The sequence below is a fragment of the Solanum verrucosum genome, unplaced genomic scaffold, assembly GCF_900185275.1.
Source record: "Solanum verrucosum unplaced genomic scaffold, falcon-dt-bn FXZP01000183.1, whole genome shotgun sequence".
Taxonomy (NCBI): domain Eukaryota; kingdom Viridiplantae; phylum Streptophyta; class Magnoliopsida; order Solanales; family Solanaceae; genus Solanum; species Solanum verrucosum.
Window position 1 is genome coordinate 1090883 of NW_026020430.1, and position 21357 is coordinate 1112239.

General features: G+C 32.3%; 2 protein-coding genes and 1 non-coding gene across 3 annotated transcripts in view; all 3 read right to left on the minus strand.

Annotated features, from left to right (window-relative positions):
- Positions 1-21357, minus strand: part of LOC125807478 (structural maintenance of chromosomes protein 3) — a 142860-nt gene that overhangs the window by 12196 nt on the left and 109307 nt on the right. The window contains exons 2-14 of the mRNA XM_049487200.1: positions 7430-7482; positions 7018-7058; positions 6812-6887; positions 6678-6716; positions 6530-6597; positions 6373-6444; positions 4593-4672; positions 4426-4504; positions 4216-4333; positions 3972-4147; positions 3044-3289; positions 2816-2937; positions 2244-2388 (exon numbers count right to left, since the gene is read on the minus strand). Coding sequence (XP_049343157.1) covers positions 2244-2388; positions 2816-2937; positions 3044-3289; positions 3972-4147; positions 4216-4333; positions 4426-4504; positions 4593-4672; positions 6373-6444; positions 6530-6597; positions 6678-6716; positions 6812-6887; positions 7018-7032 — 1236 coding nt within the window. The 5' untranslated portion in view covers positions 7033-7058; positions 7430-7482. The remainder of the gene's footprint in view (positions 1-2243; positions 2389-2815; positions 2938-3043; positions 3290-3971; positions 4148-4215; positions 4334-4425; positions 4505-4592; positions 4673-6372; positions 6445-6529; positions 6598-6677; positions 6717-6811; positions 6888-7017; positions 7059-7429; positions 7483-21357) is intronic.
- TRNAK-UUU (transfer RNA lysine (anticodon UUU)) lies at positions 14818-14889 on the minus strand. The gene has a single exon. It is a non-coding gene; the product is annotated as a tRNA-Lys (tRNA).
- Positions 18238-20031, minus strand: LOC125807469 (40S ribosomal protein S11). Its single transcript, XM_049487191.1, has 5 exons — positions 19918-20031; positions 19713-19813; positions 18728-18872; positions 18562-18651; positions 18238-18476 (listed from the first exon to the last, which is right to left on the minus strand). The coding sequence occupies exons 1-5, from the start codon at positions 19968-19970 to the stop codon at positions 18386-18388; spliced, it is 480 nt and encodes a 159-aa protein (XP_049343148.1). The 5' UTR covers positions 19971-20031; the 3' UTR covers positions 18238-18385.

Here is a 21357-nt window from a genome sequence, read left to right on the forward strand (position 1 = left end):
TCATCTCTTAGGAACCTTTTTTTTTTTATGACAGGGAAACCCGCAGCCGCTACCCTTTGGGTGCGCACAGGGTAAAACCCTCGCTCCTATGCAATAGCTCGCAAATCACATAAGCGAGGTAACCCGCACTAGGCAAACCCGGTGCGACGAACTCGAACCAGAAGGCAAAACCCTTGCTTTTGCTGGCAAGGAGTTTCGAACTTGAGACCTCCAACATGGAAGAACCCAAGCCCAAACCACTGAGCCACCCCGAAGGGTATCTCTTAGGAACCCATAATTAATATTTCCCAAATTCCAAGTAAAATAGAAGTTGCTCTCTAACAATTTAATTGTGATTTAGATACACATTAGGAAATTATTTTTCAATTAAAATTTGATACATACAAAGCTTATATATGGGTATACAAAATTTAGATAGAAATAACTAAAAAAGATAAAGGATCACATACAAAGTTGGCTCCCACCTTCACCATGCTAAGATATACCAAGCTTTGTTGCCTCCATATTTTAGGATATAATTTTCAAATTAATCATTCCACAAAAGTGCAATTACAGCTTATCGAAACACTACATTGTTGTCTCCATGTTTATATAAGATGTACTGCTGGCTATAATTATTTCTATACACAAAGTCACGAACCATTGATTAGAAGACAAAGACTGACATGTAGTCATTTGCCAAGCTTTGTGAATCTTTGTTGATTGAATCCACTCCAAATAAATAATTAAGCACTACATGGGTAAAGGGAGGAAATTGCATTAATTTGTTGATGGCTTATGATGAATTAAATTGTGAAGGAAATGGTAGAAAAGTTGCAAGCTCACAAAAAGGTTTTGGATTCTTGATGGTTTATGATGTTGAAATAGTTAAAATTCTTAAAGTGTCTTTCCTTTCTAATTGAGCAATGAATGTGCACAATGATGGACTTAATAGTAGAGTTTTTCAGGAAATATATAGAAAAATATTTGAGGGGGGAAAGGCAAAAAATTGTCAACAAACATAAATACCAATAATGAACTAAGAGACGTAATGCATTAGCTATTCAATGCCTAAATTTACTACATATATGAAAAATAAAAATAAAATGCCAAAAATAAAAAGAAACACAGATATTATGCTTTTTGGGAGGAGAAAACATATAGGAAAAAAAAAATTCCAAAAATACAGTTTGCTCCTTAGAAGAAGAAAACATATACCTAATAAGAAAAATAAAATGCTAAAAATAAATAGTAGATACTCTTTCAATTGTCCACAATTATTTTCGTTAACAATAATAATTGTTATTCCTGTTTCATTATTATTTTAATTTTATGACTTTGTGGCCTTTGAAGTAAGAAAGTAAGATTACTTGGAATAATAAATAATAAATTGAAGTGAATTGAGTGAAAGAAGAATTGATGGGAAAAGGCCAAAAGGGAGAAATTTTTTACCAAAGAACCATACAATAATGTCATGCTATAGACCACGATTATAATATATTGAAAAGTTGTATATTTAAAAGGTAAATATATAATGAAACACCATTAAGTTTTATGCTAACAACTAAATAATAAGTTGAAGACCATTTTTTGTTGCCTTTAATACACAGTGTGTAAAACCTCAAAATAGATCCTCTATAGCGACTTTCGGACCATTCCATTAGCTGTCTTCTTGTCAACTTCTCCTTGGTCACTAACTGGGTTACTGAACTCCACCTTCTCAAAATCCCATTTCAAAAAGTCATGTCGAAGGCAAATGAATTCATTGCATCTCGCCGATAGATAAGTTGATTTACCTTACTAGTCATATGCCCTAATGGTTGATCGTCTGGATAGTACTTTTCAACAGAAAAGCGAATCACACTCAAATGGTGGTCTTGAGTGATCGCCTTCACTCGTTGGCAGAATGCCTTGATGCGTGCATCTAGTTTATTAGGACCGCTTTCAGTTAATGTTCATTGTTGAGTGATCGCTTGTTATCTGGCTGGAAAAGATGGTCCGAAAATTTCCTGGTGAGAGAACCTTATAATACGAGGGATAGTGTTTGATCAAGTCATTAAATTTAGTTATTTTGATTAACATGGCTGCAAGTGGACTGGGTTTATGGGTTTAGGCTATGAAAAGCTTATCGAAAGAAGAGGAAAGAGCGTAAACTCGACTCTAAAAGTTTCAGTATACATTTTATATACAACATAAATCAAAAGCTTAAAGTGTAAGAAAACAACAAAATAGCTCCATGTGCTAAGAATTTTAACAAGGATTACCTGCATTAAGGTTGAAGATAAAACTCGCTCATATTCATCAATTTCTTTTTGGAGCCATTTGTCCCGAGCAGCTTTGCTCGCAAATTGGGTGGCACGGCCTTGTTTCTGATAAAGAATGCTAAGTCTCTTTTCACGGTCCATAATCCTATTGAAGACACCAGGATTATCAAATCTATAATAACAACCAGTGTATAGGAAAAAAGAAACCAGGAACAAAATACAAAACACAATCACAATCACATACTATGAAACAACTTGACCACATATCTTGCATCTTTGGTTCACATATAGCTATATAAAATTAACATCAGCCATTGCGCCAGACGGTTCAAAGCTATGTATCAGAAGAGACCAGCAAGAAACAAGAAAATAGGCATTGATTATTTTCCTTTTTGTCCTGATGAAATAGTTTAAGAAGCACACAACCCATAAAGCATGTCTCTCTTGAAATCTCATATGCTCAGGGACCGAAACTCTTTCTGGTAGCGAAATTAAAAGGTCAGTGTTTTTCTGAAATTTTGCCTATCAGAGTCTTAGATTGATAAAAAGAGTGCCTCATACAATTGACATACCCTCTAGTGATGTCCTCCTCCTCTTTTACTTGTTTCTCATGCAAAGGCTTGATATCATTGAGTGCATTCTTTGTTTCTTGAACTTCTCGCTCCAGAATCATGAGTTGTTTCTGTGCATCATCCTGAATCAAAGAAAGTATAAAATGACAAGTTCATTCTTATAGCTAGTTTGACATTATAATCTTGCAATTAGGAAGAATAATTATTTGTCATGCAATAAAAGAATACTTTAGCTTTAATATTTGTGGACATCTTCTCTTGAAGGTCTTTGTAATCAAGATCAAGCTTGGCTCGCTTTCTAATAGCCTCTGTCCGCTGTTTCTCTACTGCTTCTTTCTCCTTGCTTAAAATTTGAATTTCTTTTGTCAGATCTTTGGACAACTTCTCCAGCTCCTTGGACTTTTCATGAGCCTCCAGCACACTCTCATACATCTTAGTAGAGTTCTCGGCAACTTTGTTTCGAGCCTCTTCTACCTGCAATTGATGAAAGTAATTGTACATTAAGCTATATTCCTGCATAGCAAAGTAGACAGATAGATCACTACCAATCAAAGTCCTGCATTAACTTATGACTGGTAACAAAGCAAATACAGCTAGTTATCTAAAATATGATCTGTTATCATAGACAAGAGCAGTCACCATCATGGGACACTCAGGCTCCCCTTGACAAGATTACAAATTCAATAGGGAGCATTTCTCCCAAGCCACATTAATAGCATCAAATAAACTAACAAATGTGTGGCCGATTGAAAGGAGCTTCAAAAGCATCTAAAAGAAAAAGAATACGAGATATAATTGTGACCTGGCATTTAAAATAAAATGATAGGAGGAATACTTAAAGAACAGTTTCAACAATGTTCAGGTTTATGAACACCCAAAAAAAGGTGTAATGCAAGAGTCCATGAAATTAATGAGATTAAACCACAGCATTAGTTCACTCTCATCATATGTGCACTAGAAGCAATATTTAATATCTCGGGATCTAAGTGTAACATTTTCTAAACTATGACTCACAATTTTTATTTTATTTTATTCTATTAATAGGTAATTATGACATACAATTAAAGCCCAGTTCAGGATAACTCAAACAACACTGAAGTTAGAACTTCAAGAACAATTTTCGATTATCTTTCAACTCTGCTATTGGACTACTTACCTCGTTCAATTTCTGGCGTGCATCATGAAGTTCTTTGTCAAAAATTGTGTATTCCAGAGATTTACGCTGCTTGTCAAGCTGTTGATACTTTTTCAGTTCCTCCTTCTCTTGTTCAAGCTCATTCAATCTCTCGTCCAAGTATTGAACAACTTGAATAATTTGCTTTCTCTTGTTACCTGATTATCAAAAATGTTAGCAACACAACATTGATATTCGAGAAGCATAAATTTTGATAATAACGTGCCAGTTTCCTGCATGATTTTTAAACTTTCTTGACGCCTCTCCTCATAAACACGTGTCCCTCCAATTTCCTTCAGTAGATCAAGTCGTTCTGAATCCTTCATTAATGTCAATGATGCTATCTGCGAGAGAAAATGAGGAGATTATAAGAAATGAACAAGAAGCAGAAAAGCAATATTAATGTACCTTTTCATGAAAAACAATATTAACGTACCTTTCCCTGCTGCACAACATAATAGGGATTAGACCGAGAAAACCCAGCACTTTCCAGCAAATTCTGGACCTCTGTCTTCCTGCAACATAATAAAAGATTCTATCATGCAGCTGACAGCAGAGGCAAAGAAGTTAGGGAGGGATGAACAACACTCTTAAAATACGTACGTGATATGTTTTCCATCCAAGAAATACTCATCCTTCTTGAGACCGACTGTTCTTCTCAGCCGTACTTCCTCCTTATCAACCTGTCAAAAAGTATACTGTTTCAACATCCACAAGTAGTGGAATAATGAAGCAATCATAACATGCCTTTCAATTTTCATCCCTGTTCCATTAAAGGAAAATCACGGGAACTATAGAGTTTCAAGACATAACAGAAATTACCCAATCTTCTCATTGTTTTACACGATATGAGCCCGTTACCATATCAATAATACCGCCAATTACAAAGAAGAGAACTCCAATAAAACAATTAGCATTTGACAAGCATAGAATATGGACGAAAGATTCCAATATACATAGCATGGACGATATGGTTGGCAAGAAATGAAGATGCTTTCATGAAAGTTGGAAGGTCTAGCTGTTGTTAAATTCAAATGTATGAAAAGAATAGTGTATTGGCACAAAGGAATTTTTGCAACTGAGTTGTCTGATGGCATGGACTTGTTGGAATCTCTTGCTCTGTAATCTATACAAGACCAGACTTACAAACCTCTGTCAGCACCAACTTGGTACCGAAAGCTGAATAAATATATTCTATACCATTATTTTCTTAAAAAAAACTTACATATCCCCCATCCAAGGGGCAGGTAATTTGAACCTGAGCTGCTAAATGACAATGGAGGATCAGACGCTTTATTTTCCAATTTCTTTAGCTACCACGATTCAAGGAAATCATTTGATCTGAATTAAGGGGGTAAAATTCAGTACCAAGTTGTTCCAATAACCATAGAAACTTATTCTGCTTCTTTCTACACCAAAAATATGATCCTAAATTACTCAAAAAGTGGAAACCTGTCCTCATTTTTTTAGAGGTGAGAACAAAAGAGATCTTCAATGTAGCTCTTTTTGGGTAATTATTACTCAAGAGTATGTTTCTCGTAATTTTCAGCAGTAACTTGGTTAAAATTACAACTCCAACATTTGAGGATAAATTATCCTTGCAATCTTTAACAGGAAGAAACAGTTCCCCTTCTTGTTCTTCTACCACAGCTGAAGTGTAAAGCTGCTAGAAACAGTTTTCGTGCTTCCCTTTTCTGATGGGACTGAAGGGTGCAGCATTCAAGCTCCAAAACTCCCAAATCCAAGGCTATTTTTTTGAAACTGGTAACATGTGTGTGTGTGTGTGTGTATTAGATCAGCATCATAACAGTGTTATCTACAATTACAAAAACCCAACCATGCTTAGAACTAACACCCCCCCAACCACAACTCAACCACAAACATTCCATCAATGTCCACAAACACCAAACATTGTTCAAGAGATATGTTCTCCTCTACTGGAAAATATATTTCAATTTAAAAAAAAAAAAAAAAAAAAATTGGCTAAACATCAGAGCCTAAGTTAATAGTAGTGTTTTTTTTAATATTAGAGAATACAAATCATATTCATACATTGTGTGCTTCACCCTTTACTTTTCTATATGATAGGTAAGCAAACTGTGAGTCACAAAGAAGGGCACACTGAGAGAAATGACCAAGCAAATAAAAATAGTTCAAGAACCAACAGAAGCCATCACATCTAAAGTCACATGCTATTCCTGCACACAAATTGTTTTACATACTTTAGCCGAAGGAATGTAACAGTAAGTGGCCAAAATTATACTCCATATATCAGCCAACTACTGCAGATTAGAAACTAATGACAGCAAATATGGCGAGGCCAGAACTGTTTGTCCAGAACAAATGGCATAAAGGTGTATGTATACCAAGTTCAACACTTTACCGGCATTCGATTGTCTGAATTATCAAATACAATTTCCACAAAAGCAGATAACACTTGGTGACCTGCTCCTTCCTGTGTGAGAAAAAAAAAGGAGATATCACAAACATTGTAAGGACATGAACTACTGCAATTTCCAAAGATTAAATGTTGAACATACATGAAGCAAAGCCTGTCTTTCTTCACTGCGCAGATTGTGAAAGAGGTCGCTTACGACAAAACGGATTGCTGCAGAACATAATAAATATATAAACAAAAGTAGTGCGTACTCATCAAAATATGAGCCAGAAAACCTCAGGGTAACTCACCATGGAAAAAGTTAGACTTGCCAGATCCATTTGCACCAACTGCACAGAAGAAAATTTTAAACATATCTAAGTTAAAAAACAAAATGCAACACAGCTCAACTTCATGGCAATACCAACGGTAAAGGTGACATTACCAACACAGTTAACTTTTGGACTGAAATCTTCAGTGGCTACTTGTTCCCGATAACTCTTATATCCTTCAATGATGACCTACAACAGAAGAAATGCCCCAATAGAAAAATCACTATGAAACACTCTAGCAAAGTCAGCATCCAAAGAACACTAACATATATATACACAATTGTTGACACATAATTTAGGGTCATAGACTTTTAATTACCTGTTTTATATACATGTTGACAGTCCCTGACTACTCTATTTCTGCAGAAGCAAACAGCAAATAGGAAAAAGAAAATTAAGAAACAAAATTCAACAATCACCAAATCGGAGCTGAAGTTTACCCGTGTTACGTCTAAGAAGAAGGCAAAATTCATCACCTGGCAAGGGGTTTCACATACGAAGCTATGAAAAGTAGAAAAATTAGACAAAATGAAGTTTCTAAACTAAATCTCCCTTGCTGTTAACTCGTTATGAAGTCATTTCAAGGGCATATCTCTTCCTTGTTTGACAAAACAGAGATTCGAACTAGTAGTTGTTATTAAGCAGAATTCGATGCTAGGGTTTTTGAAACGAAAGCGAGTTTGAGTAATTGAACAGAAAAAATGAGAATAAAAATACTTCACAAAACTTACCTAGAGCGAGCGACCGAGCTAGTCGTTAATGGAGGTTCTGCGACTGTGTAAGTTGGGTGGGAGTGGGGGTGGGGGTGGGGGTGTAGGGACTTTGGAGGGAATGGGAAGAGAAATGTGTTTGACAAAGCTTTGATTATTGGAATTTGGAATTATTAACTGAATTTATTTTAGGAATTAAAACTAATACTTTCTTTCAATAATACTTGTCTATTGTTGATTTTGCGCACATTTTAAGAAATTATAAATATAAAGATAATTTTATTATATCACTCTTTGAATATAATGTCTTGAAAATATAATAGAGGAATTAGGAATTAAGGGGGCGTTTGGTTGGGAACAAGTTATTCCAGGATTAATTATCCCGAGATAACTTATCCCACTGTGTATATGGATAACTTATCCCATCACTATGGTATAAATGGTGGATAAATTATCCCAAACAAGACACCAAATTTTATCCCAAGATTATTTATTCTTATCACTCACACCAAATGACCCCTAAGTGTAAATTATTTATTTATTTCATAAAGTAGACAAGTATTGTTCGACATCCCAAAATAATATAGTAGTGGACAACTATTGTTGGGTGGAAGAAGTACCTTTAATTTTTATTTGTTTTTATTCATCTATATAGTTCTATTCTAAAAATATACTGCGAAAAGTTAACCTTCCCTCCTTTTTCATTTACTTGTCAAATATTTTCTAATTTGATTTCTCTTTTTACTCGTTATTTTTGACAAATCAAGGATGAATAAAAAAAAAATTGCCTATTATATCCTGAATTTATTAATATTGAGTTAATTTTAAAAAAAATATAGTGAATAAATATGTTTGAGACTTTATAAATGAATAAATTTAAAATGATAAATTTACAATATCAATCAATAATACGTGTGTCGCGTTAAAATTTAATAAGTAAAGGGACCAAGGCAGCACTAGTTTGGTCAACTGTCCATAGTTGTGTGTAATAAAGTGGTTATACAAAGATTATTCCTCCACGGTTTTAAAAATTATCAATTTAAAGAATCATATTTCGAAAGATTTATAGAATTAAGGAAATAAATAAATTGTTAAATATAATCAGTAATAATAGATTTTGCCTCGAAATTGAGTGCAAAATTTATAACCCCTCCTAATTTCTTAATTTGGGTTCAGAGAATATAATCCTTCTTAATAGTAAGTATTTTACTCCAAAAATAGGATTTTATGGGATAAATCCAATGTTAATAAATTCAAATTCTAAAAATGAAACTGGTTTAAAACTAGGCATAACAATTATTATTATTATAATAATAATAGATTTTTTATTGAAAATAGTTACTATGATATTATAGTCTTCAAAAAATAAGTGATATTACTAAGCAATTTTTCAAACATGATAAGTATGCAAAGAAATTTATTTCAGATATACTCAAATTGATTTGAATATGCGCATACAAAACCTAATATCTACGAATATTTAAGGGGAAATAAATATGGACCTAACATAAAATCAAATAATATTGAAGTGACTTCATAATTGATGCATGGTGTATGTCAAACTTGTTCATATTGTTCACTTGTCTTCTCATCCTTCGTATCTTGCAATTGCAAAATAGAAAATAGATCATTTGTCGTACCAAATTCTCATAGTAATAACTAATAACTGTAATGACAACTTTTAAAATAACATATTCAGCAGAGTAGATTTGAAGGTCGTTTTCGATAGATTTTCAATTTAAGATAAAATAGTGCATGAAAAAAAAGTATAAGAAATAATAGATAGTAGCATTACATGACTACAATAAAATAATACTATAATCGAACTATACGAACCAACGAAAAGTGAAAGACAAAAAACTACAAGAGTAGTATTGTGACCACTAGTATGGACGACAACAAGACAATACACTCCTAATAAGGTCAAGTATTTAGTAGGCTGAAATTTCGTAATGTCATATCTACTCACTTCTTTCCAAACTTTTTCAGTTTACCTTTATCTAATCTCTTGAAACCATCTACAACAACATCTCATATATTTACAGTGAGACATTCATACATCTCCTTATCACATATTCAAATCATTTTAACCTCGCTTTCCACATCTTATGTTTCATCGAAGTGACAAGTTTTACGTAGAGCAAAAACCTTCTCTATAGTGGCAAGTACCTTATAAGCCTTTTGAACTTCCAATTTTTTTTAAAAATCTGAATATTTTTTTATTACCACATTTCCTTGTAGGATTTCGGTGGCTAGTTTTAGTTCTTAACCTTCAAAAATGTTAAGCATACCAAAATATATTGGATATGGTTGATTTGAGCAGTTTTATGGCTTCAGTGAGTATTGCTCTTATGTTATATTCCATCAACTAAAATTAGAATAGACAATTAAAATATGTAATCATAATTTATGAAATTATTTTTTAGACATGATTATTAATCAAGAAAAAAAAAAGTAACAAAATAATAAATTGAGCAAATTAAACGAAAACATTAACAACATTACATTTTAAAACAAAAGTCTCGTTCTTTTCTTAAAATGATGAAAATCAAATAAAAAACATCAAAAAAATATTTTAATAAGTTAAATGTCACGAACTATCAAATTTAAAATGAATATATTTGCACACATTCAACAAACTAAATTAAGGATAAAAAAAATTCACATATCACATTTAACAATACTAAAAAATGGCACAATAATTTATAGTCTGAGCAAAATTTCTAACAAACTGTCTTAGATTTAAGCTTATTAGTTACTATAATATAATGACTTAAAGGAGCAGGTGTGTTTACATGTAGCACTGGTGAAAAAGCTCATATGAATTGACTTATTTTTGTGTTTTTAAATCAAAATAGTTTTAAAGTAATTTTATTGTTTTTGGGTAAAGTCAGAAAGTGCTCAGAAACACTTGTTTTTACGCTAAAATAATAAAAATAAGTCAAAAATCCTAATTTAGAAGTCCTAACTTATAAGTCACGAGTAAAGTTAATCCAGACTCTAAATCAATTGCTTTAAGCCTCAAAATTGAATATTCCAAGTGGATTGAGGCATTCTGGTTAGTTGCAAAAGATCTTAGATCAATATATGATGAAAAAATGAAAAAAACATATTTGAATCTTCTTCTATTTTTTCATTTTTCACCTAGAAATAGATTTGAACTATTCAAAATAGAGGAAAGTATTAAAGATAAATTTATAAATGAATCTGAAAAAGATAAAATATAAGTAAATTTTACTCTTATTTGAAAAGGAACAAATGAACTATTAAAGGTGTTTAAAAAAATAAAAAATATTACATTAATTTTGAATGTTTCCTAAAACATTACATAGATATTTGTGAAGGGTAGGGATGTATGCCAAATGACTTAAACATCACCTTTCTAAATAAGTCAGAGTAATTATATATATGAATCTTAATTTATAAATTCAAATTAATTATAAAAAAAATACTTTAAGTATATAATTTAAAATTAATAAAAGTTACCTAATAATGTTTTAATTCTTTTACTTAAAGTTTCAATTAGTAATATTAAATTTTTTGGATAACTTTAATTTGTTAGTAAACTAAAATGAAGTACATGTCGTCCAATACAAATATATTCATTGGCATTTCAGAAGATAGTCCATTAATTCTTTTTAATTAATTAGCTATTTTCATTATCAATCGATGAAAAAATAAAATTGCTTTGAATGATTTGGTGCTAAAAAGAAAAAAATGATCAAAATAACTTTGGTAAAACGCCAACGCCATATGTGGGGATCAAACCCACAATCACGTGGTTAAAAGCCATGAGCTCTATCACTAAGTAGAATTTAATGTCAAGACTAATAATGTTCCCAAGGGGGAGATAATGTAACACTCGGAAAATTGATAGGTGAAATTAGAGCCTAACGTTTGAATCTTAAAATTTTATGCATAAATGGGAGTTGCGAAATAGTGCAATAATTTGATGAAGTTTAAGTTTAAGAGAGGATTCAAGGAAGGCGAAAGGCATCACTACCCTTAGAAGTACTCTTGAACTTTGCCTTAGTCGTGTGGGCCAAAGGCATTGTTCAAGAGAGGCTTCAAGGCCTGTGAAAGGCCTCCACTGCCCGTACAAGTCCCCCGTGGACTTTGCCGCCTTAGCCAATTTTGGCAAGAGGTCAGACCACATGAGGGTCCAAGGAGCGTGGAGGACCCCGTTGCACGTGGAGCGCCTCACGTAAGGGTTGTCTTAGTGTGCCTAGGCAGTGTGCACGTGTGCAAGTGAGGGCCCATGACAAATGGACAAGCCCACTGCCTGTGTAGACTATCGTGGACATGCCTTAGCTTTAAAAAGCTTAAGGCACAAGTCCAAGGGAGGGTCTACGGCTGGCAGACCACTCCAAGGACCTTAAAAGCTCCCTTGGACTTTGCCTTAGTTTTTTTTTGGCAAGTCCATGTGGGCAGGGGACAGTTTTGTAAATACTATTTTTAAGTCCTATTTTTAAATGGGTATATATTTATATAAGCTTTAAATAAATATATAAGGTATTTTTAGTCATTAAACACCCAATCAAAAACATTTTCACAAAGACCCAAATCAAAATCAAAAGTTTATCTTCCTCACAATTTTTCTCTCTCTAAAAACCCAAGAAGAAGAAAGTAAAATTGAAGCTTGGGCTGCAAGAATACAAGGGTTTTTCATCAAATTCTTCAAGGATTCATCATCAAGGTATGATAGTTTTCATCTTTGGGTAGATTCCACCTAAAGTGCCCCTTCAAAACTTGTTTTTCAGACTTCCAATTTTTCCCAAATCAAGGGTTTTGGTCCGAACACATAGGTTCCTTTTTAAAGTGATTTCAATGGTTGAATTAAGTTGGGCTATGATTGAATTAATGATTTATGGTTGAATTTTGGTGAAATTCCCTCCAAGAACCCATGGATCCCCTCTAGTCCTAAATTGTAATCTTAATTGAGATTGATGATTTTAGAAGCATGTAAATGGGTCTTGTATGAATTAATTGAATTATATTATTACCCATGTCTAAAGTAGAAATTCTAGATGTTGAGTTGAATGTGAATTATGATCCTTGAAGGTTGAATTATGAGAATTGTACATGAATGTGAAAATCATGCATGTGTTTCAAGATCTATGTTTAGAATGAAGATTCTATGATTATGGTGTAACTGTGGTATTGATAGAAAGGTCATTCTCCCCTAAACCCTTACACACTATTATGCATGAATTATTATGACTATGATGATGTTGTTGTGTTGATTGAAAGGTTATACTCATGAACACACTATGAATATGATGTGAAAGGTTTACTCACATGTTGATGATTCTAAGGTTGAAAGGACATTCTCACCTAATGAATCTATGAGCTATTATGATACTATGTTGGCTTGAGTGCCTAGTGCATTTTTTCATGAACATGAACTTAAGTAAAGACTTAATATAAATTCTAAAGGGAATTATGCTTAGCACCGAGTGGATATGAATATGAGATGGAAACGTTAGAAAGTCCGGCTTCCCAATGTAAGTATCTCATGAGATGGAAACATTTTACGTTAGAAAGTCCGGGTTTCTAGTAGCAATCTCTTTATCCCATAACTATGTGCCCACATAGGTCTTTAGCTAGTGGATCCACCTAAAAGCTAATATATGAGGTCTACCTTAGGCAAGTAGGACACCTCTTTTCGGTGTGGGGGTAAGACACCGGATTCCACGTAGCTCACATGATCTATGTCGATTAAGGTTATACTTCCCTATATGACAAGAATATGAATTATGACAAGAACATGAACTATAACTATGACTTCTTAAGAGGTGCTGCTTAGTTTGAGTGGGGCTATGAGACTCCATTTATGCATTGCACAAGTAGGCTTTAAGAGTGGTTGTGGTGAAGTTCTCTTATGCTATAAAGACTTATGAATTTTGCATGTATGATATGTATTGTTGTTAAGAGTGACTTTACTTAGCTTGATGTAAGTTATGAACATGAATATTTCATTGTCTATGAGTATTGGCTAAGAATGAGGTCAAAGTAAGATATGTATGATGTTGGTGACCTAAAAGTGGTACTTAGTGTTAGGTAGGATTATGGGATCTTACCTATGCATTGCACAACTATAGCTTTGGGCTGCTTATGATATGGTTTGACTTATGTTTCTTTACAAATGTGCATGATGGCTTTTAAACTTGATAAATGCATGATTTTAACTAAATGTCCCTTTTGAGCAAGTCTTAAAGATTTTTGTGCATAGCTACCATATTTAGTACATTTTTGTGCTAACCCATATTTTCTACATTTTATGATAAGTGTAGGTTCTGGTTGTTGAGGTATACTTCTCCTTTCAAGTAAAGGTTGGATTGACTATTCTCCAAGTTTGGTGAGTCCTCATGGTTCGAGGACAAGACTTATTCGTTTCTAAGTTCCTTTTGTATTTTCTATTTCCAAGACTATGTTGTAAAGGGTGGTGTCCCTAAGATTGTATTCGATTGTAGGGGTGTTCACGGGTTGGTTTGGGTCGGTTATTGGTCAAAACCAAAACCAAACTAACTTAATCGGTTTTAAAATTATCAAAATCAAACCAAATCAAATATAATATATATTTATCGGTTTGGCTATTTTCGGTTTTGGTTTGGTTTGGTTTGGTTATTCGGTTATTAACCATACATAAAAATAAAAGAAACAATTCATTCAAAACGTGAAAAAAGTGACAACAATCCATTCAAACGAAAAAACAGTTAGAATGAATGGCATTACAAAACTTTGGATCATTGAATCTACTGAATAAATTTCAAAACTCACTATTTTGGCATAGAAGGAAGAGACAATGACATTTTCACTCCCACAATGAATTTCCATAGACACTCATATACATGAAACCAATAAGAAAATTGTTCTCACGTTGGACATTTTTTCTTTCATAAGTAAATTATAAATAAATTTTGATGAAACGTATATAAAATCTTTAAAATTGTTTATGAATATAATAGATTATGTATGTATAATAATAAATTTTATGTATATAACTTGTTGGTTCGGTTCGGTTATTTCTTCGATTTTTTTTCGAACAAAACCATAGCCAAACCAAATAGTATCGGTTCTTAACAATCTAAAACCAAACCAAACCAAAACCCAAATTAAATCAGTTTGGTTTTTCGATTTGGATAGATTTTTATCCAAACCATGAACACCCCTATTCGATTGTATTAGATGGTGATTGAGACAAGGTCTAGACTCTTATATTTCTTTTATGAAAAAGACTTCTATTATAAAAAGTTTTAAAATTCCGCATCATTTCTATTACTTATGTTTATGATTATGCTAAGGGCTTGTATGAGACTCTTTCGGGGTCGAGTACGCCGTGTTACATCTAGGGTAACCTGGGTCAACATTTTCATTTTATTTTTTAAAAAAAGAAAAACACCATAATGCGCCGTCTGTGGGGATCGAACCCACGACCACGTGGTTAAAAGCCACGCGCTCTACCACTGAGCTAAGACGGCTTCTTGTTATAATTTTACTCAAATATAAATTTATTATTACATTAACTTAATCTATGTTGTCTATACAGGTATTGAAAAGAAGAAAAAAAATTGCTATCACCACTTACAATTTGAGGGATAGAAGAGAATGATTAGTATATATTTTTGCAGATCTCTTATATCTTATTTTTATATTTCTTACGTGTAACTTTTTTTTTTATATAAAAAAATTTAAAGTTAAAAGTAAATTGTTAATAACTATAAAAATAATAAAATCAATTGACCTAGAGAAGATAAAAAAAATGTGTTTGAATGATAGTCTAGATGTGGTTGAACGATAGTCTAGATGTAGTTTGAAAGTAACGTAGATCAATAAATCAAAATTGATTCCAAACTATATATATATATATATATATATATTATTTTATCCCACACTGCTCTTTTTAGACACACTTTATGCGAATTATTTTTTATCATTTAAACTAAATCAAAAATTCATTGTGAATTACAGGGTAGAATAGTTAGTTGTCAACCTATTGAGAAAATGACCCAATGACCCCCAATCTATTATCGGATTTTCAACTACGCACTTATACTTTATGGGTATCCTATTACCCCCCTAAGCTATTTTAAAGTGGAATTATTTCCTCCCTGAAATGTCATTACCATACATGTGCCTTGTGGTGAAATACACGCAGTTGACACATGTATTTCACCATTTAATAATTTTTTTTTTAAAAAAAGTTCACCTCCTTCCTCTTCCTTTCTTCCCCAATCATTTCTTAAATCCTAACTATAATAAACACCATTTTTTACCTCAATAAATTTTTATATCTCTAACAATTCATAAAAACGAAAATTCAAGTCGCCTTTTCAACTACTCCGAATCTCTAGAGCCTAGAAGATAGCGGTCCTAATCAAATCTTTCATTCAACCAATTCAACAGTTTTTTCAAATTTTTTTACATTTCGTTCGATTTTCTTCCTTAGACAATTTCATATACACATTAAATGGGTCATGAGCATTCGAGATCAGATTCAGTCGACAGCTCAAAATCATCGCAGATGAGAAGACCATTTTGAGACCAATTTGTGACACCAATTTGAGAAACCTCTTTCTCTTCCCCATTCTTTATTCTTTCTCCTTCTAAAGTTTTCATGATTAATTTATAATTTGAGTTTTTGATTTTGATTCTTCATGGGTTTTAGGAGAACATGTAAAATCCTTCTTTAAAAATGTAGAATAAATTGTTTTGTTTTAGTTCCTTTTAATAAGTTTGAAAATATTTTTTAAACAAACAATAACTTCACTTTGATTTTGTTACTCTTGAGTCCATGACTTTAAAAAAAAATTGGTATGTTTTTTAAAAAAAAAATAATAATTTGTTAGATATGTTCTAAATAAGTCTATTAAAAATATATTTATTCATAAAATGCATTAGTTGTTGATAATTTTTATACCAAACATCCATTGAAAAAGCTTCAACAATGATAATGGTGAAAAAGGTATAGTTATATAGATAAATAAGAAGAAAGAAAAAAGAAAAATAGAAAAAAATGGGAAATAAAAAAAAAAAAGCAACTCACTCTCTCAAAGAGAGTGAAATACACTCTTTATGCCAACTCAACACTTCGGGGTTATTTATTTCATTTTAAAGTAGTTCAAGGGTAGTAGGACTCCCGTGAAAAATAGATGTGTAGTTGGTAATCCAATAATAGATTGAGAGGTCATTTGGCCATTTTCTCCAGCCTATTCATGCGAATTAATTTTTATCATTTAGGGTGTGTTTGGTATGAAGGAAAATATTTTTCAAATCAACTCATTTTCCTCAAATTTAAGGAAAATGATTTTCTATCCAAAATTGAGGAAAAACATTTTTCAAAACTCTACTTCATCTTTTAATTTTTTTTTCTTACCCTACCCATACCCTGACTCTCACCATTCAAAAAAATAATATTTAATTTTCCTATTTTTTAAGTTTCAAATATATTTTTATCCCTACACCAAATCACCCCAACCCCCCCCCCCCCCACAAACCAAAAAATAAAAAATTATTTTAAAAAATGTTTCAAATTTTAAGATTTTTTTCTTACCTCACCCAACCCGCTAAAAAAATTTGTTTTTGAAAAATATTTCAAATTTAGTTTTTTACACCACTCCCCCACCACACCCGTCAATTTTTTAAAAAAAAAAAATAATTTTAGGAAATATTTCAAATATTTTATTTATTTGATTTTTTACGCCATCCCCCTCCCCCAGGCCATTATGGTCAAAAAATTGTTTTAAGAAAAAATTGTTTTTGAGAAATATTTCTCCTCCCCCCGGCCATCCCCACCCAGGCCATTCCTATCAATTTTTATTTTTTTTAAAGAAAAAACTATTTTTGGGAGATATTTCAAATTTTTTAAAACAATTATTTTTTACACCAACTCCACCCATACCCCCGGCATGCCACCGTATCAAAATTTTATTTTTTAAAAAAGTTGTTTTTGAAACATATTTCAATTTTTTTAAAAAAAATCATTTTTATGCCACCCTACCCCCAAGCCCTCCCCGTGACTCCATCAATATTTTTTTTTGAAAAAAAAATTCCTCGATCAAATCTCAGGGTTGAATTTTGGAATGGTTATCGGGGTCTTGTCCTAGTTTGGGTGTCGAGATTGAGTCCTAGATCAATTATCTGGGTTGATTTTCGGATCATAAATTATTTTCCTAAAGAGTATTTTTTAGTCTCAAGCCAAAATAAAAGATTTTTTCTGAATTTTTTTTTTCATTCACCAACCAAACACTAAAAAAATATTTTCTACTCACCAACCAAACATGAGAAAATAAATTAGAAATCCATTTATTTTCCAAGAAAACATTTTCCTTTTTGTGAATTATAGTGTAGAATAGTTAGTTGTCACCCTATTATCGTGTTTATGACCATTTAGTATAAGCAAATTCACACCTGCCAAGTCTTTTAGCTTATTATAGATCATATACATACGTCACAAAATATAAAGAGAACTTGCAATAAATTTTTACTTGGTATAAAGACGGAACTAGATGAATGAAGTGAAAAGTTTAACGTCACCTTACTCAAAGATGGAAAAAGAATGGTGACATTATAAGAAGAGTGGTTCTGCATATATAAACTCACACAACTTACTACTAGTACCCACCTTATTAACAGTTGCACAAGTATAGTAGCTTATGGTCTCTCATTTTTAGAACATAGAAAATCTATTGATACTATAGTAGTATAGTATTTAATTGTGGCAAATGGCAATGTACCAGTAGACTAAAATAACCATAAATCCTGTTTTTTTTAAAATGATTCAATCACCAAATCAAACCTCTCATACGATGAACAGTACACATAGTGGCTCAATAGGAAGGAAAAGCTTGTTACTACTAGCATTAAGTTTCAAAATTTGAATCTCAAAGGAATATCAATGAAGACGAGAATTCAGCAAAAGCAGAAATGCCTTGACATCATTCCTAGATGTAAACATTAAAAAAGAAACACTCAAGTTCACATTCCGGTAAAAGCTTTTTTCCCACCACCACCAGAACCAGCTGGAATCACCTTCAATACATTGAACCTCACAGTTTTGGATAAAGGCCTGTCAAGCAGAAAATGTTATCATGTACAATAACAGCAAATGTTGAAAATTAACTATAGAGAAATCAAAATAAGGTGGTCCTAACCTGCACTGTCCAATAGTAACATGATCTCCCTCTTTCACACGGAAGCATGGTGATATGTGAGCTGGAATATTGGAGTGTCTCTTCTCGTATCTGAAATAACTCATGTTAAAACTAACAAAAGAATAAATAAAATGCGAGCAACATAGTATAAGTGACAAGCTCTTGCCTCTGATACTTCTTGACATAATGTAGGTAATTGCGTCGAACAATGATGGTTCTATTCATCTTAGCACTGTGGCACGTACCAGCAAGGATACGTCCTCGGATAGAAACATTGCCAGTGAATGGGCATTTCTTGTCAATATATGTACCTAAATTTAAATAGGCCAAACATGAGGTTAGACCTCAGGACACGGTGAAATCAAGGAAATTCATGAAATAATCAAATGATATCTGGAGCAACAGAGATGAACAAGTTTCAACTTCGTCCGTATTTCCAGAAGCCTACTTCAGTCAAAATTTAATATTTGGAGATCCAGTATCCATTTTATGTGAAACAAAGGCACAATAATGAGCTTAACGAGAGAAAAACAGAAGTGCTTCAATCCTAAATGCTTTGGTTTTATCGGAAATTTTGTAGAAGATTTAAAAGAAAATCAAAGAAAGGCGACGTGATTGGTCAAAGCAAGACAGTACCATAAACACAGATGGATGACTTGCATCCTGCATAATCCTAATGTTTTGAGCCCCAGCTAATAAGTCATCATGTCAAATAACTTCATAATATAAATATTTACCAAATGACAACTACAGGGGAAAAACTATAACTTGATAGAAAGATTTACCAAATGACAACTAAGTTGCAGAAACATAATATAAGTTTTTTGCCATTTGCATCAAGTAGGCCCATTGCTTAAGGCGTGTACATCGACCTTAATCCTAAACTAGTTGAGACTCAATACATCAAGACAATATAGAAAGAAAATAACCTACTTTGCGTAGATCGAAAGTGGAAATCGAAAACTAGCCTTGTAGAATTTCAGTTCTGCGCCATTCAGACCATAATAACATATACAACCCAACTTTATTCACTATACTTGGGAAAGCTCATATCTAAATTATAAATCAACAATGCAGAGGCCAGCCAGAAACAAATTAAATACAGTAATTGAGCAATGTCTTTCATATAATTAGAGCAAATGAATACGAACCTTCGGTAGCCTCACGAGGAGTTTTGAATCCTAAGCCGATACTCTTAAAGTATCGATTGCCTCCCTTTCCTGGCCTCTTTCCCTTACCAGTCTTCTTAGAGCTGCCGAAATCAGATAAACAACAAAACGCAAATTTTAACCTCGAATCCCTCTCAACTCACGGACTTGAACAGAAAAAGCATGTAGCATCAGTCAGTACACTCACCTTAGAAAAACACCTGGCTGCTTCAAAAATGCCTTCTCCGTCTGCTCCGCCATAATTGAGGGTTGCAAAGGAAGATGAAATGAACGGCGAGAGATGCTGGGTAGCAAAAACCCTAATTTGCAGTGGAGAGTGATGGATTCGTGGGCTTAAAGAAACTTATGTACTTCACTACTCACTACTAGACAGGTTGGGTTAGATACTGTGGACTGGATTTGCAAAATGGGCTAATTTACAGATGGGCCTAAAATCTAACCTACTAAAATTGTAAAAAAAATCAGAGGTATCTTATTTTGGACATTGTTATTTCTAATTTGTATAGGTAACTATTTCGAACTCCTTTCGTTTCTATTTATATGTCATCAATTTTGAGTTTCACGCTCTTAAGAAACTAAATAAGTTTATCATTGTACCCTTATTTAGTGTTATCTTGAAGTGAAGTTTTCAATAAATGAACATAACTAATTTATTTTGATTAATTAATTTGACCAATGAACATAAATAAATTACTTGATTTTCTTGTATTAGTCAAATTCATACTTTCGAGGCTAATAACTCTCAAGGGTAAAATAGAAAGAAAAATATCATTTATGCATTGATTTTGTGAAATGACAAATATAAAAAAGCATCTATTTTTAGTAAGAACAACATATAAATAGGAACGAAACAGTAATAACTTAAGATATACGGAGTTATGTATTAACAATAGATATATATGCATAAGACATTGCACATGTGAAGTTATTCCAAAATGGATATATTTATAATTTTCTGTGAACTATAAATATGACTTAAATGGTGATTACAAAATTAGATATTTATACATGTTAAATGCTAATATTGCCACGGAATTTCATTCACACCTACAAATTTCAAGACAAGGCTAATTTGATAGTATAACTACCATCAAATCTTTATATAATAGTCATTCAATCATTTTTTTTGCTTACATCTACATTAACATTTGACATTTTAATCTTTAACATTCACTTTTTTAATATTATAAAAGATAGAATAAATAAATTTAAGACCTCAAAGGTAATTATGCGAAGTTTAAATTCCATGTGTCATGAATTATATTTATCGGTGAATCAACAATTGAAATGCTAGGGCTTTAAACTCACTATCGAAAGAGTTCAAGTGTATATCAATGTGTTAGTTGCTTAAGAAGAAACAATGAACGATTTTTTCATGATATAGTAGAGATTACAAGATGGAGAATCGAATAAGTTGTAAATCAAATTTGAATTTCAAAATCCTCACTATTTCACTTTTTTCAAAGTTAAACTCCGAAGATTACTTTAGACCTTGAAGTTGAAATTTTCAGAATTTTCACTTTTTTTCTATAAAAAACAACTTCAATTATTTATGGTCAAATTGCAATTCTAATTTTAAAATATTATATTTCAGTATAAATACAAAAAAAAAATTCAAATTTTACTC

Coding starts and splice junctions, on each gene's coding strand:
- LOC125807469 (XM_049487191.1), bottom strand. CDS start 19,970: ATGGCGGAGCAGACGGAGAAGGCATTTTTGAAGCAGCCAGGTGTTTTT. Junction 18,873..19,712: donor TCCTCGTGAGGCTACCGAAG/GTTCGTATTCAT, acceptor ATTTAAATTTAG/GTACATATATTGACAAGAAA. Junction 18,652..18,727: donor TATGTCAAGAAGTATCAGAG/GCAAGAGCTTGT, acceptor GAGTTATTTCAG/ATACGAGAAGAGACACTCCA.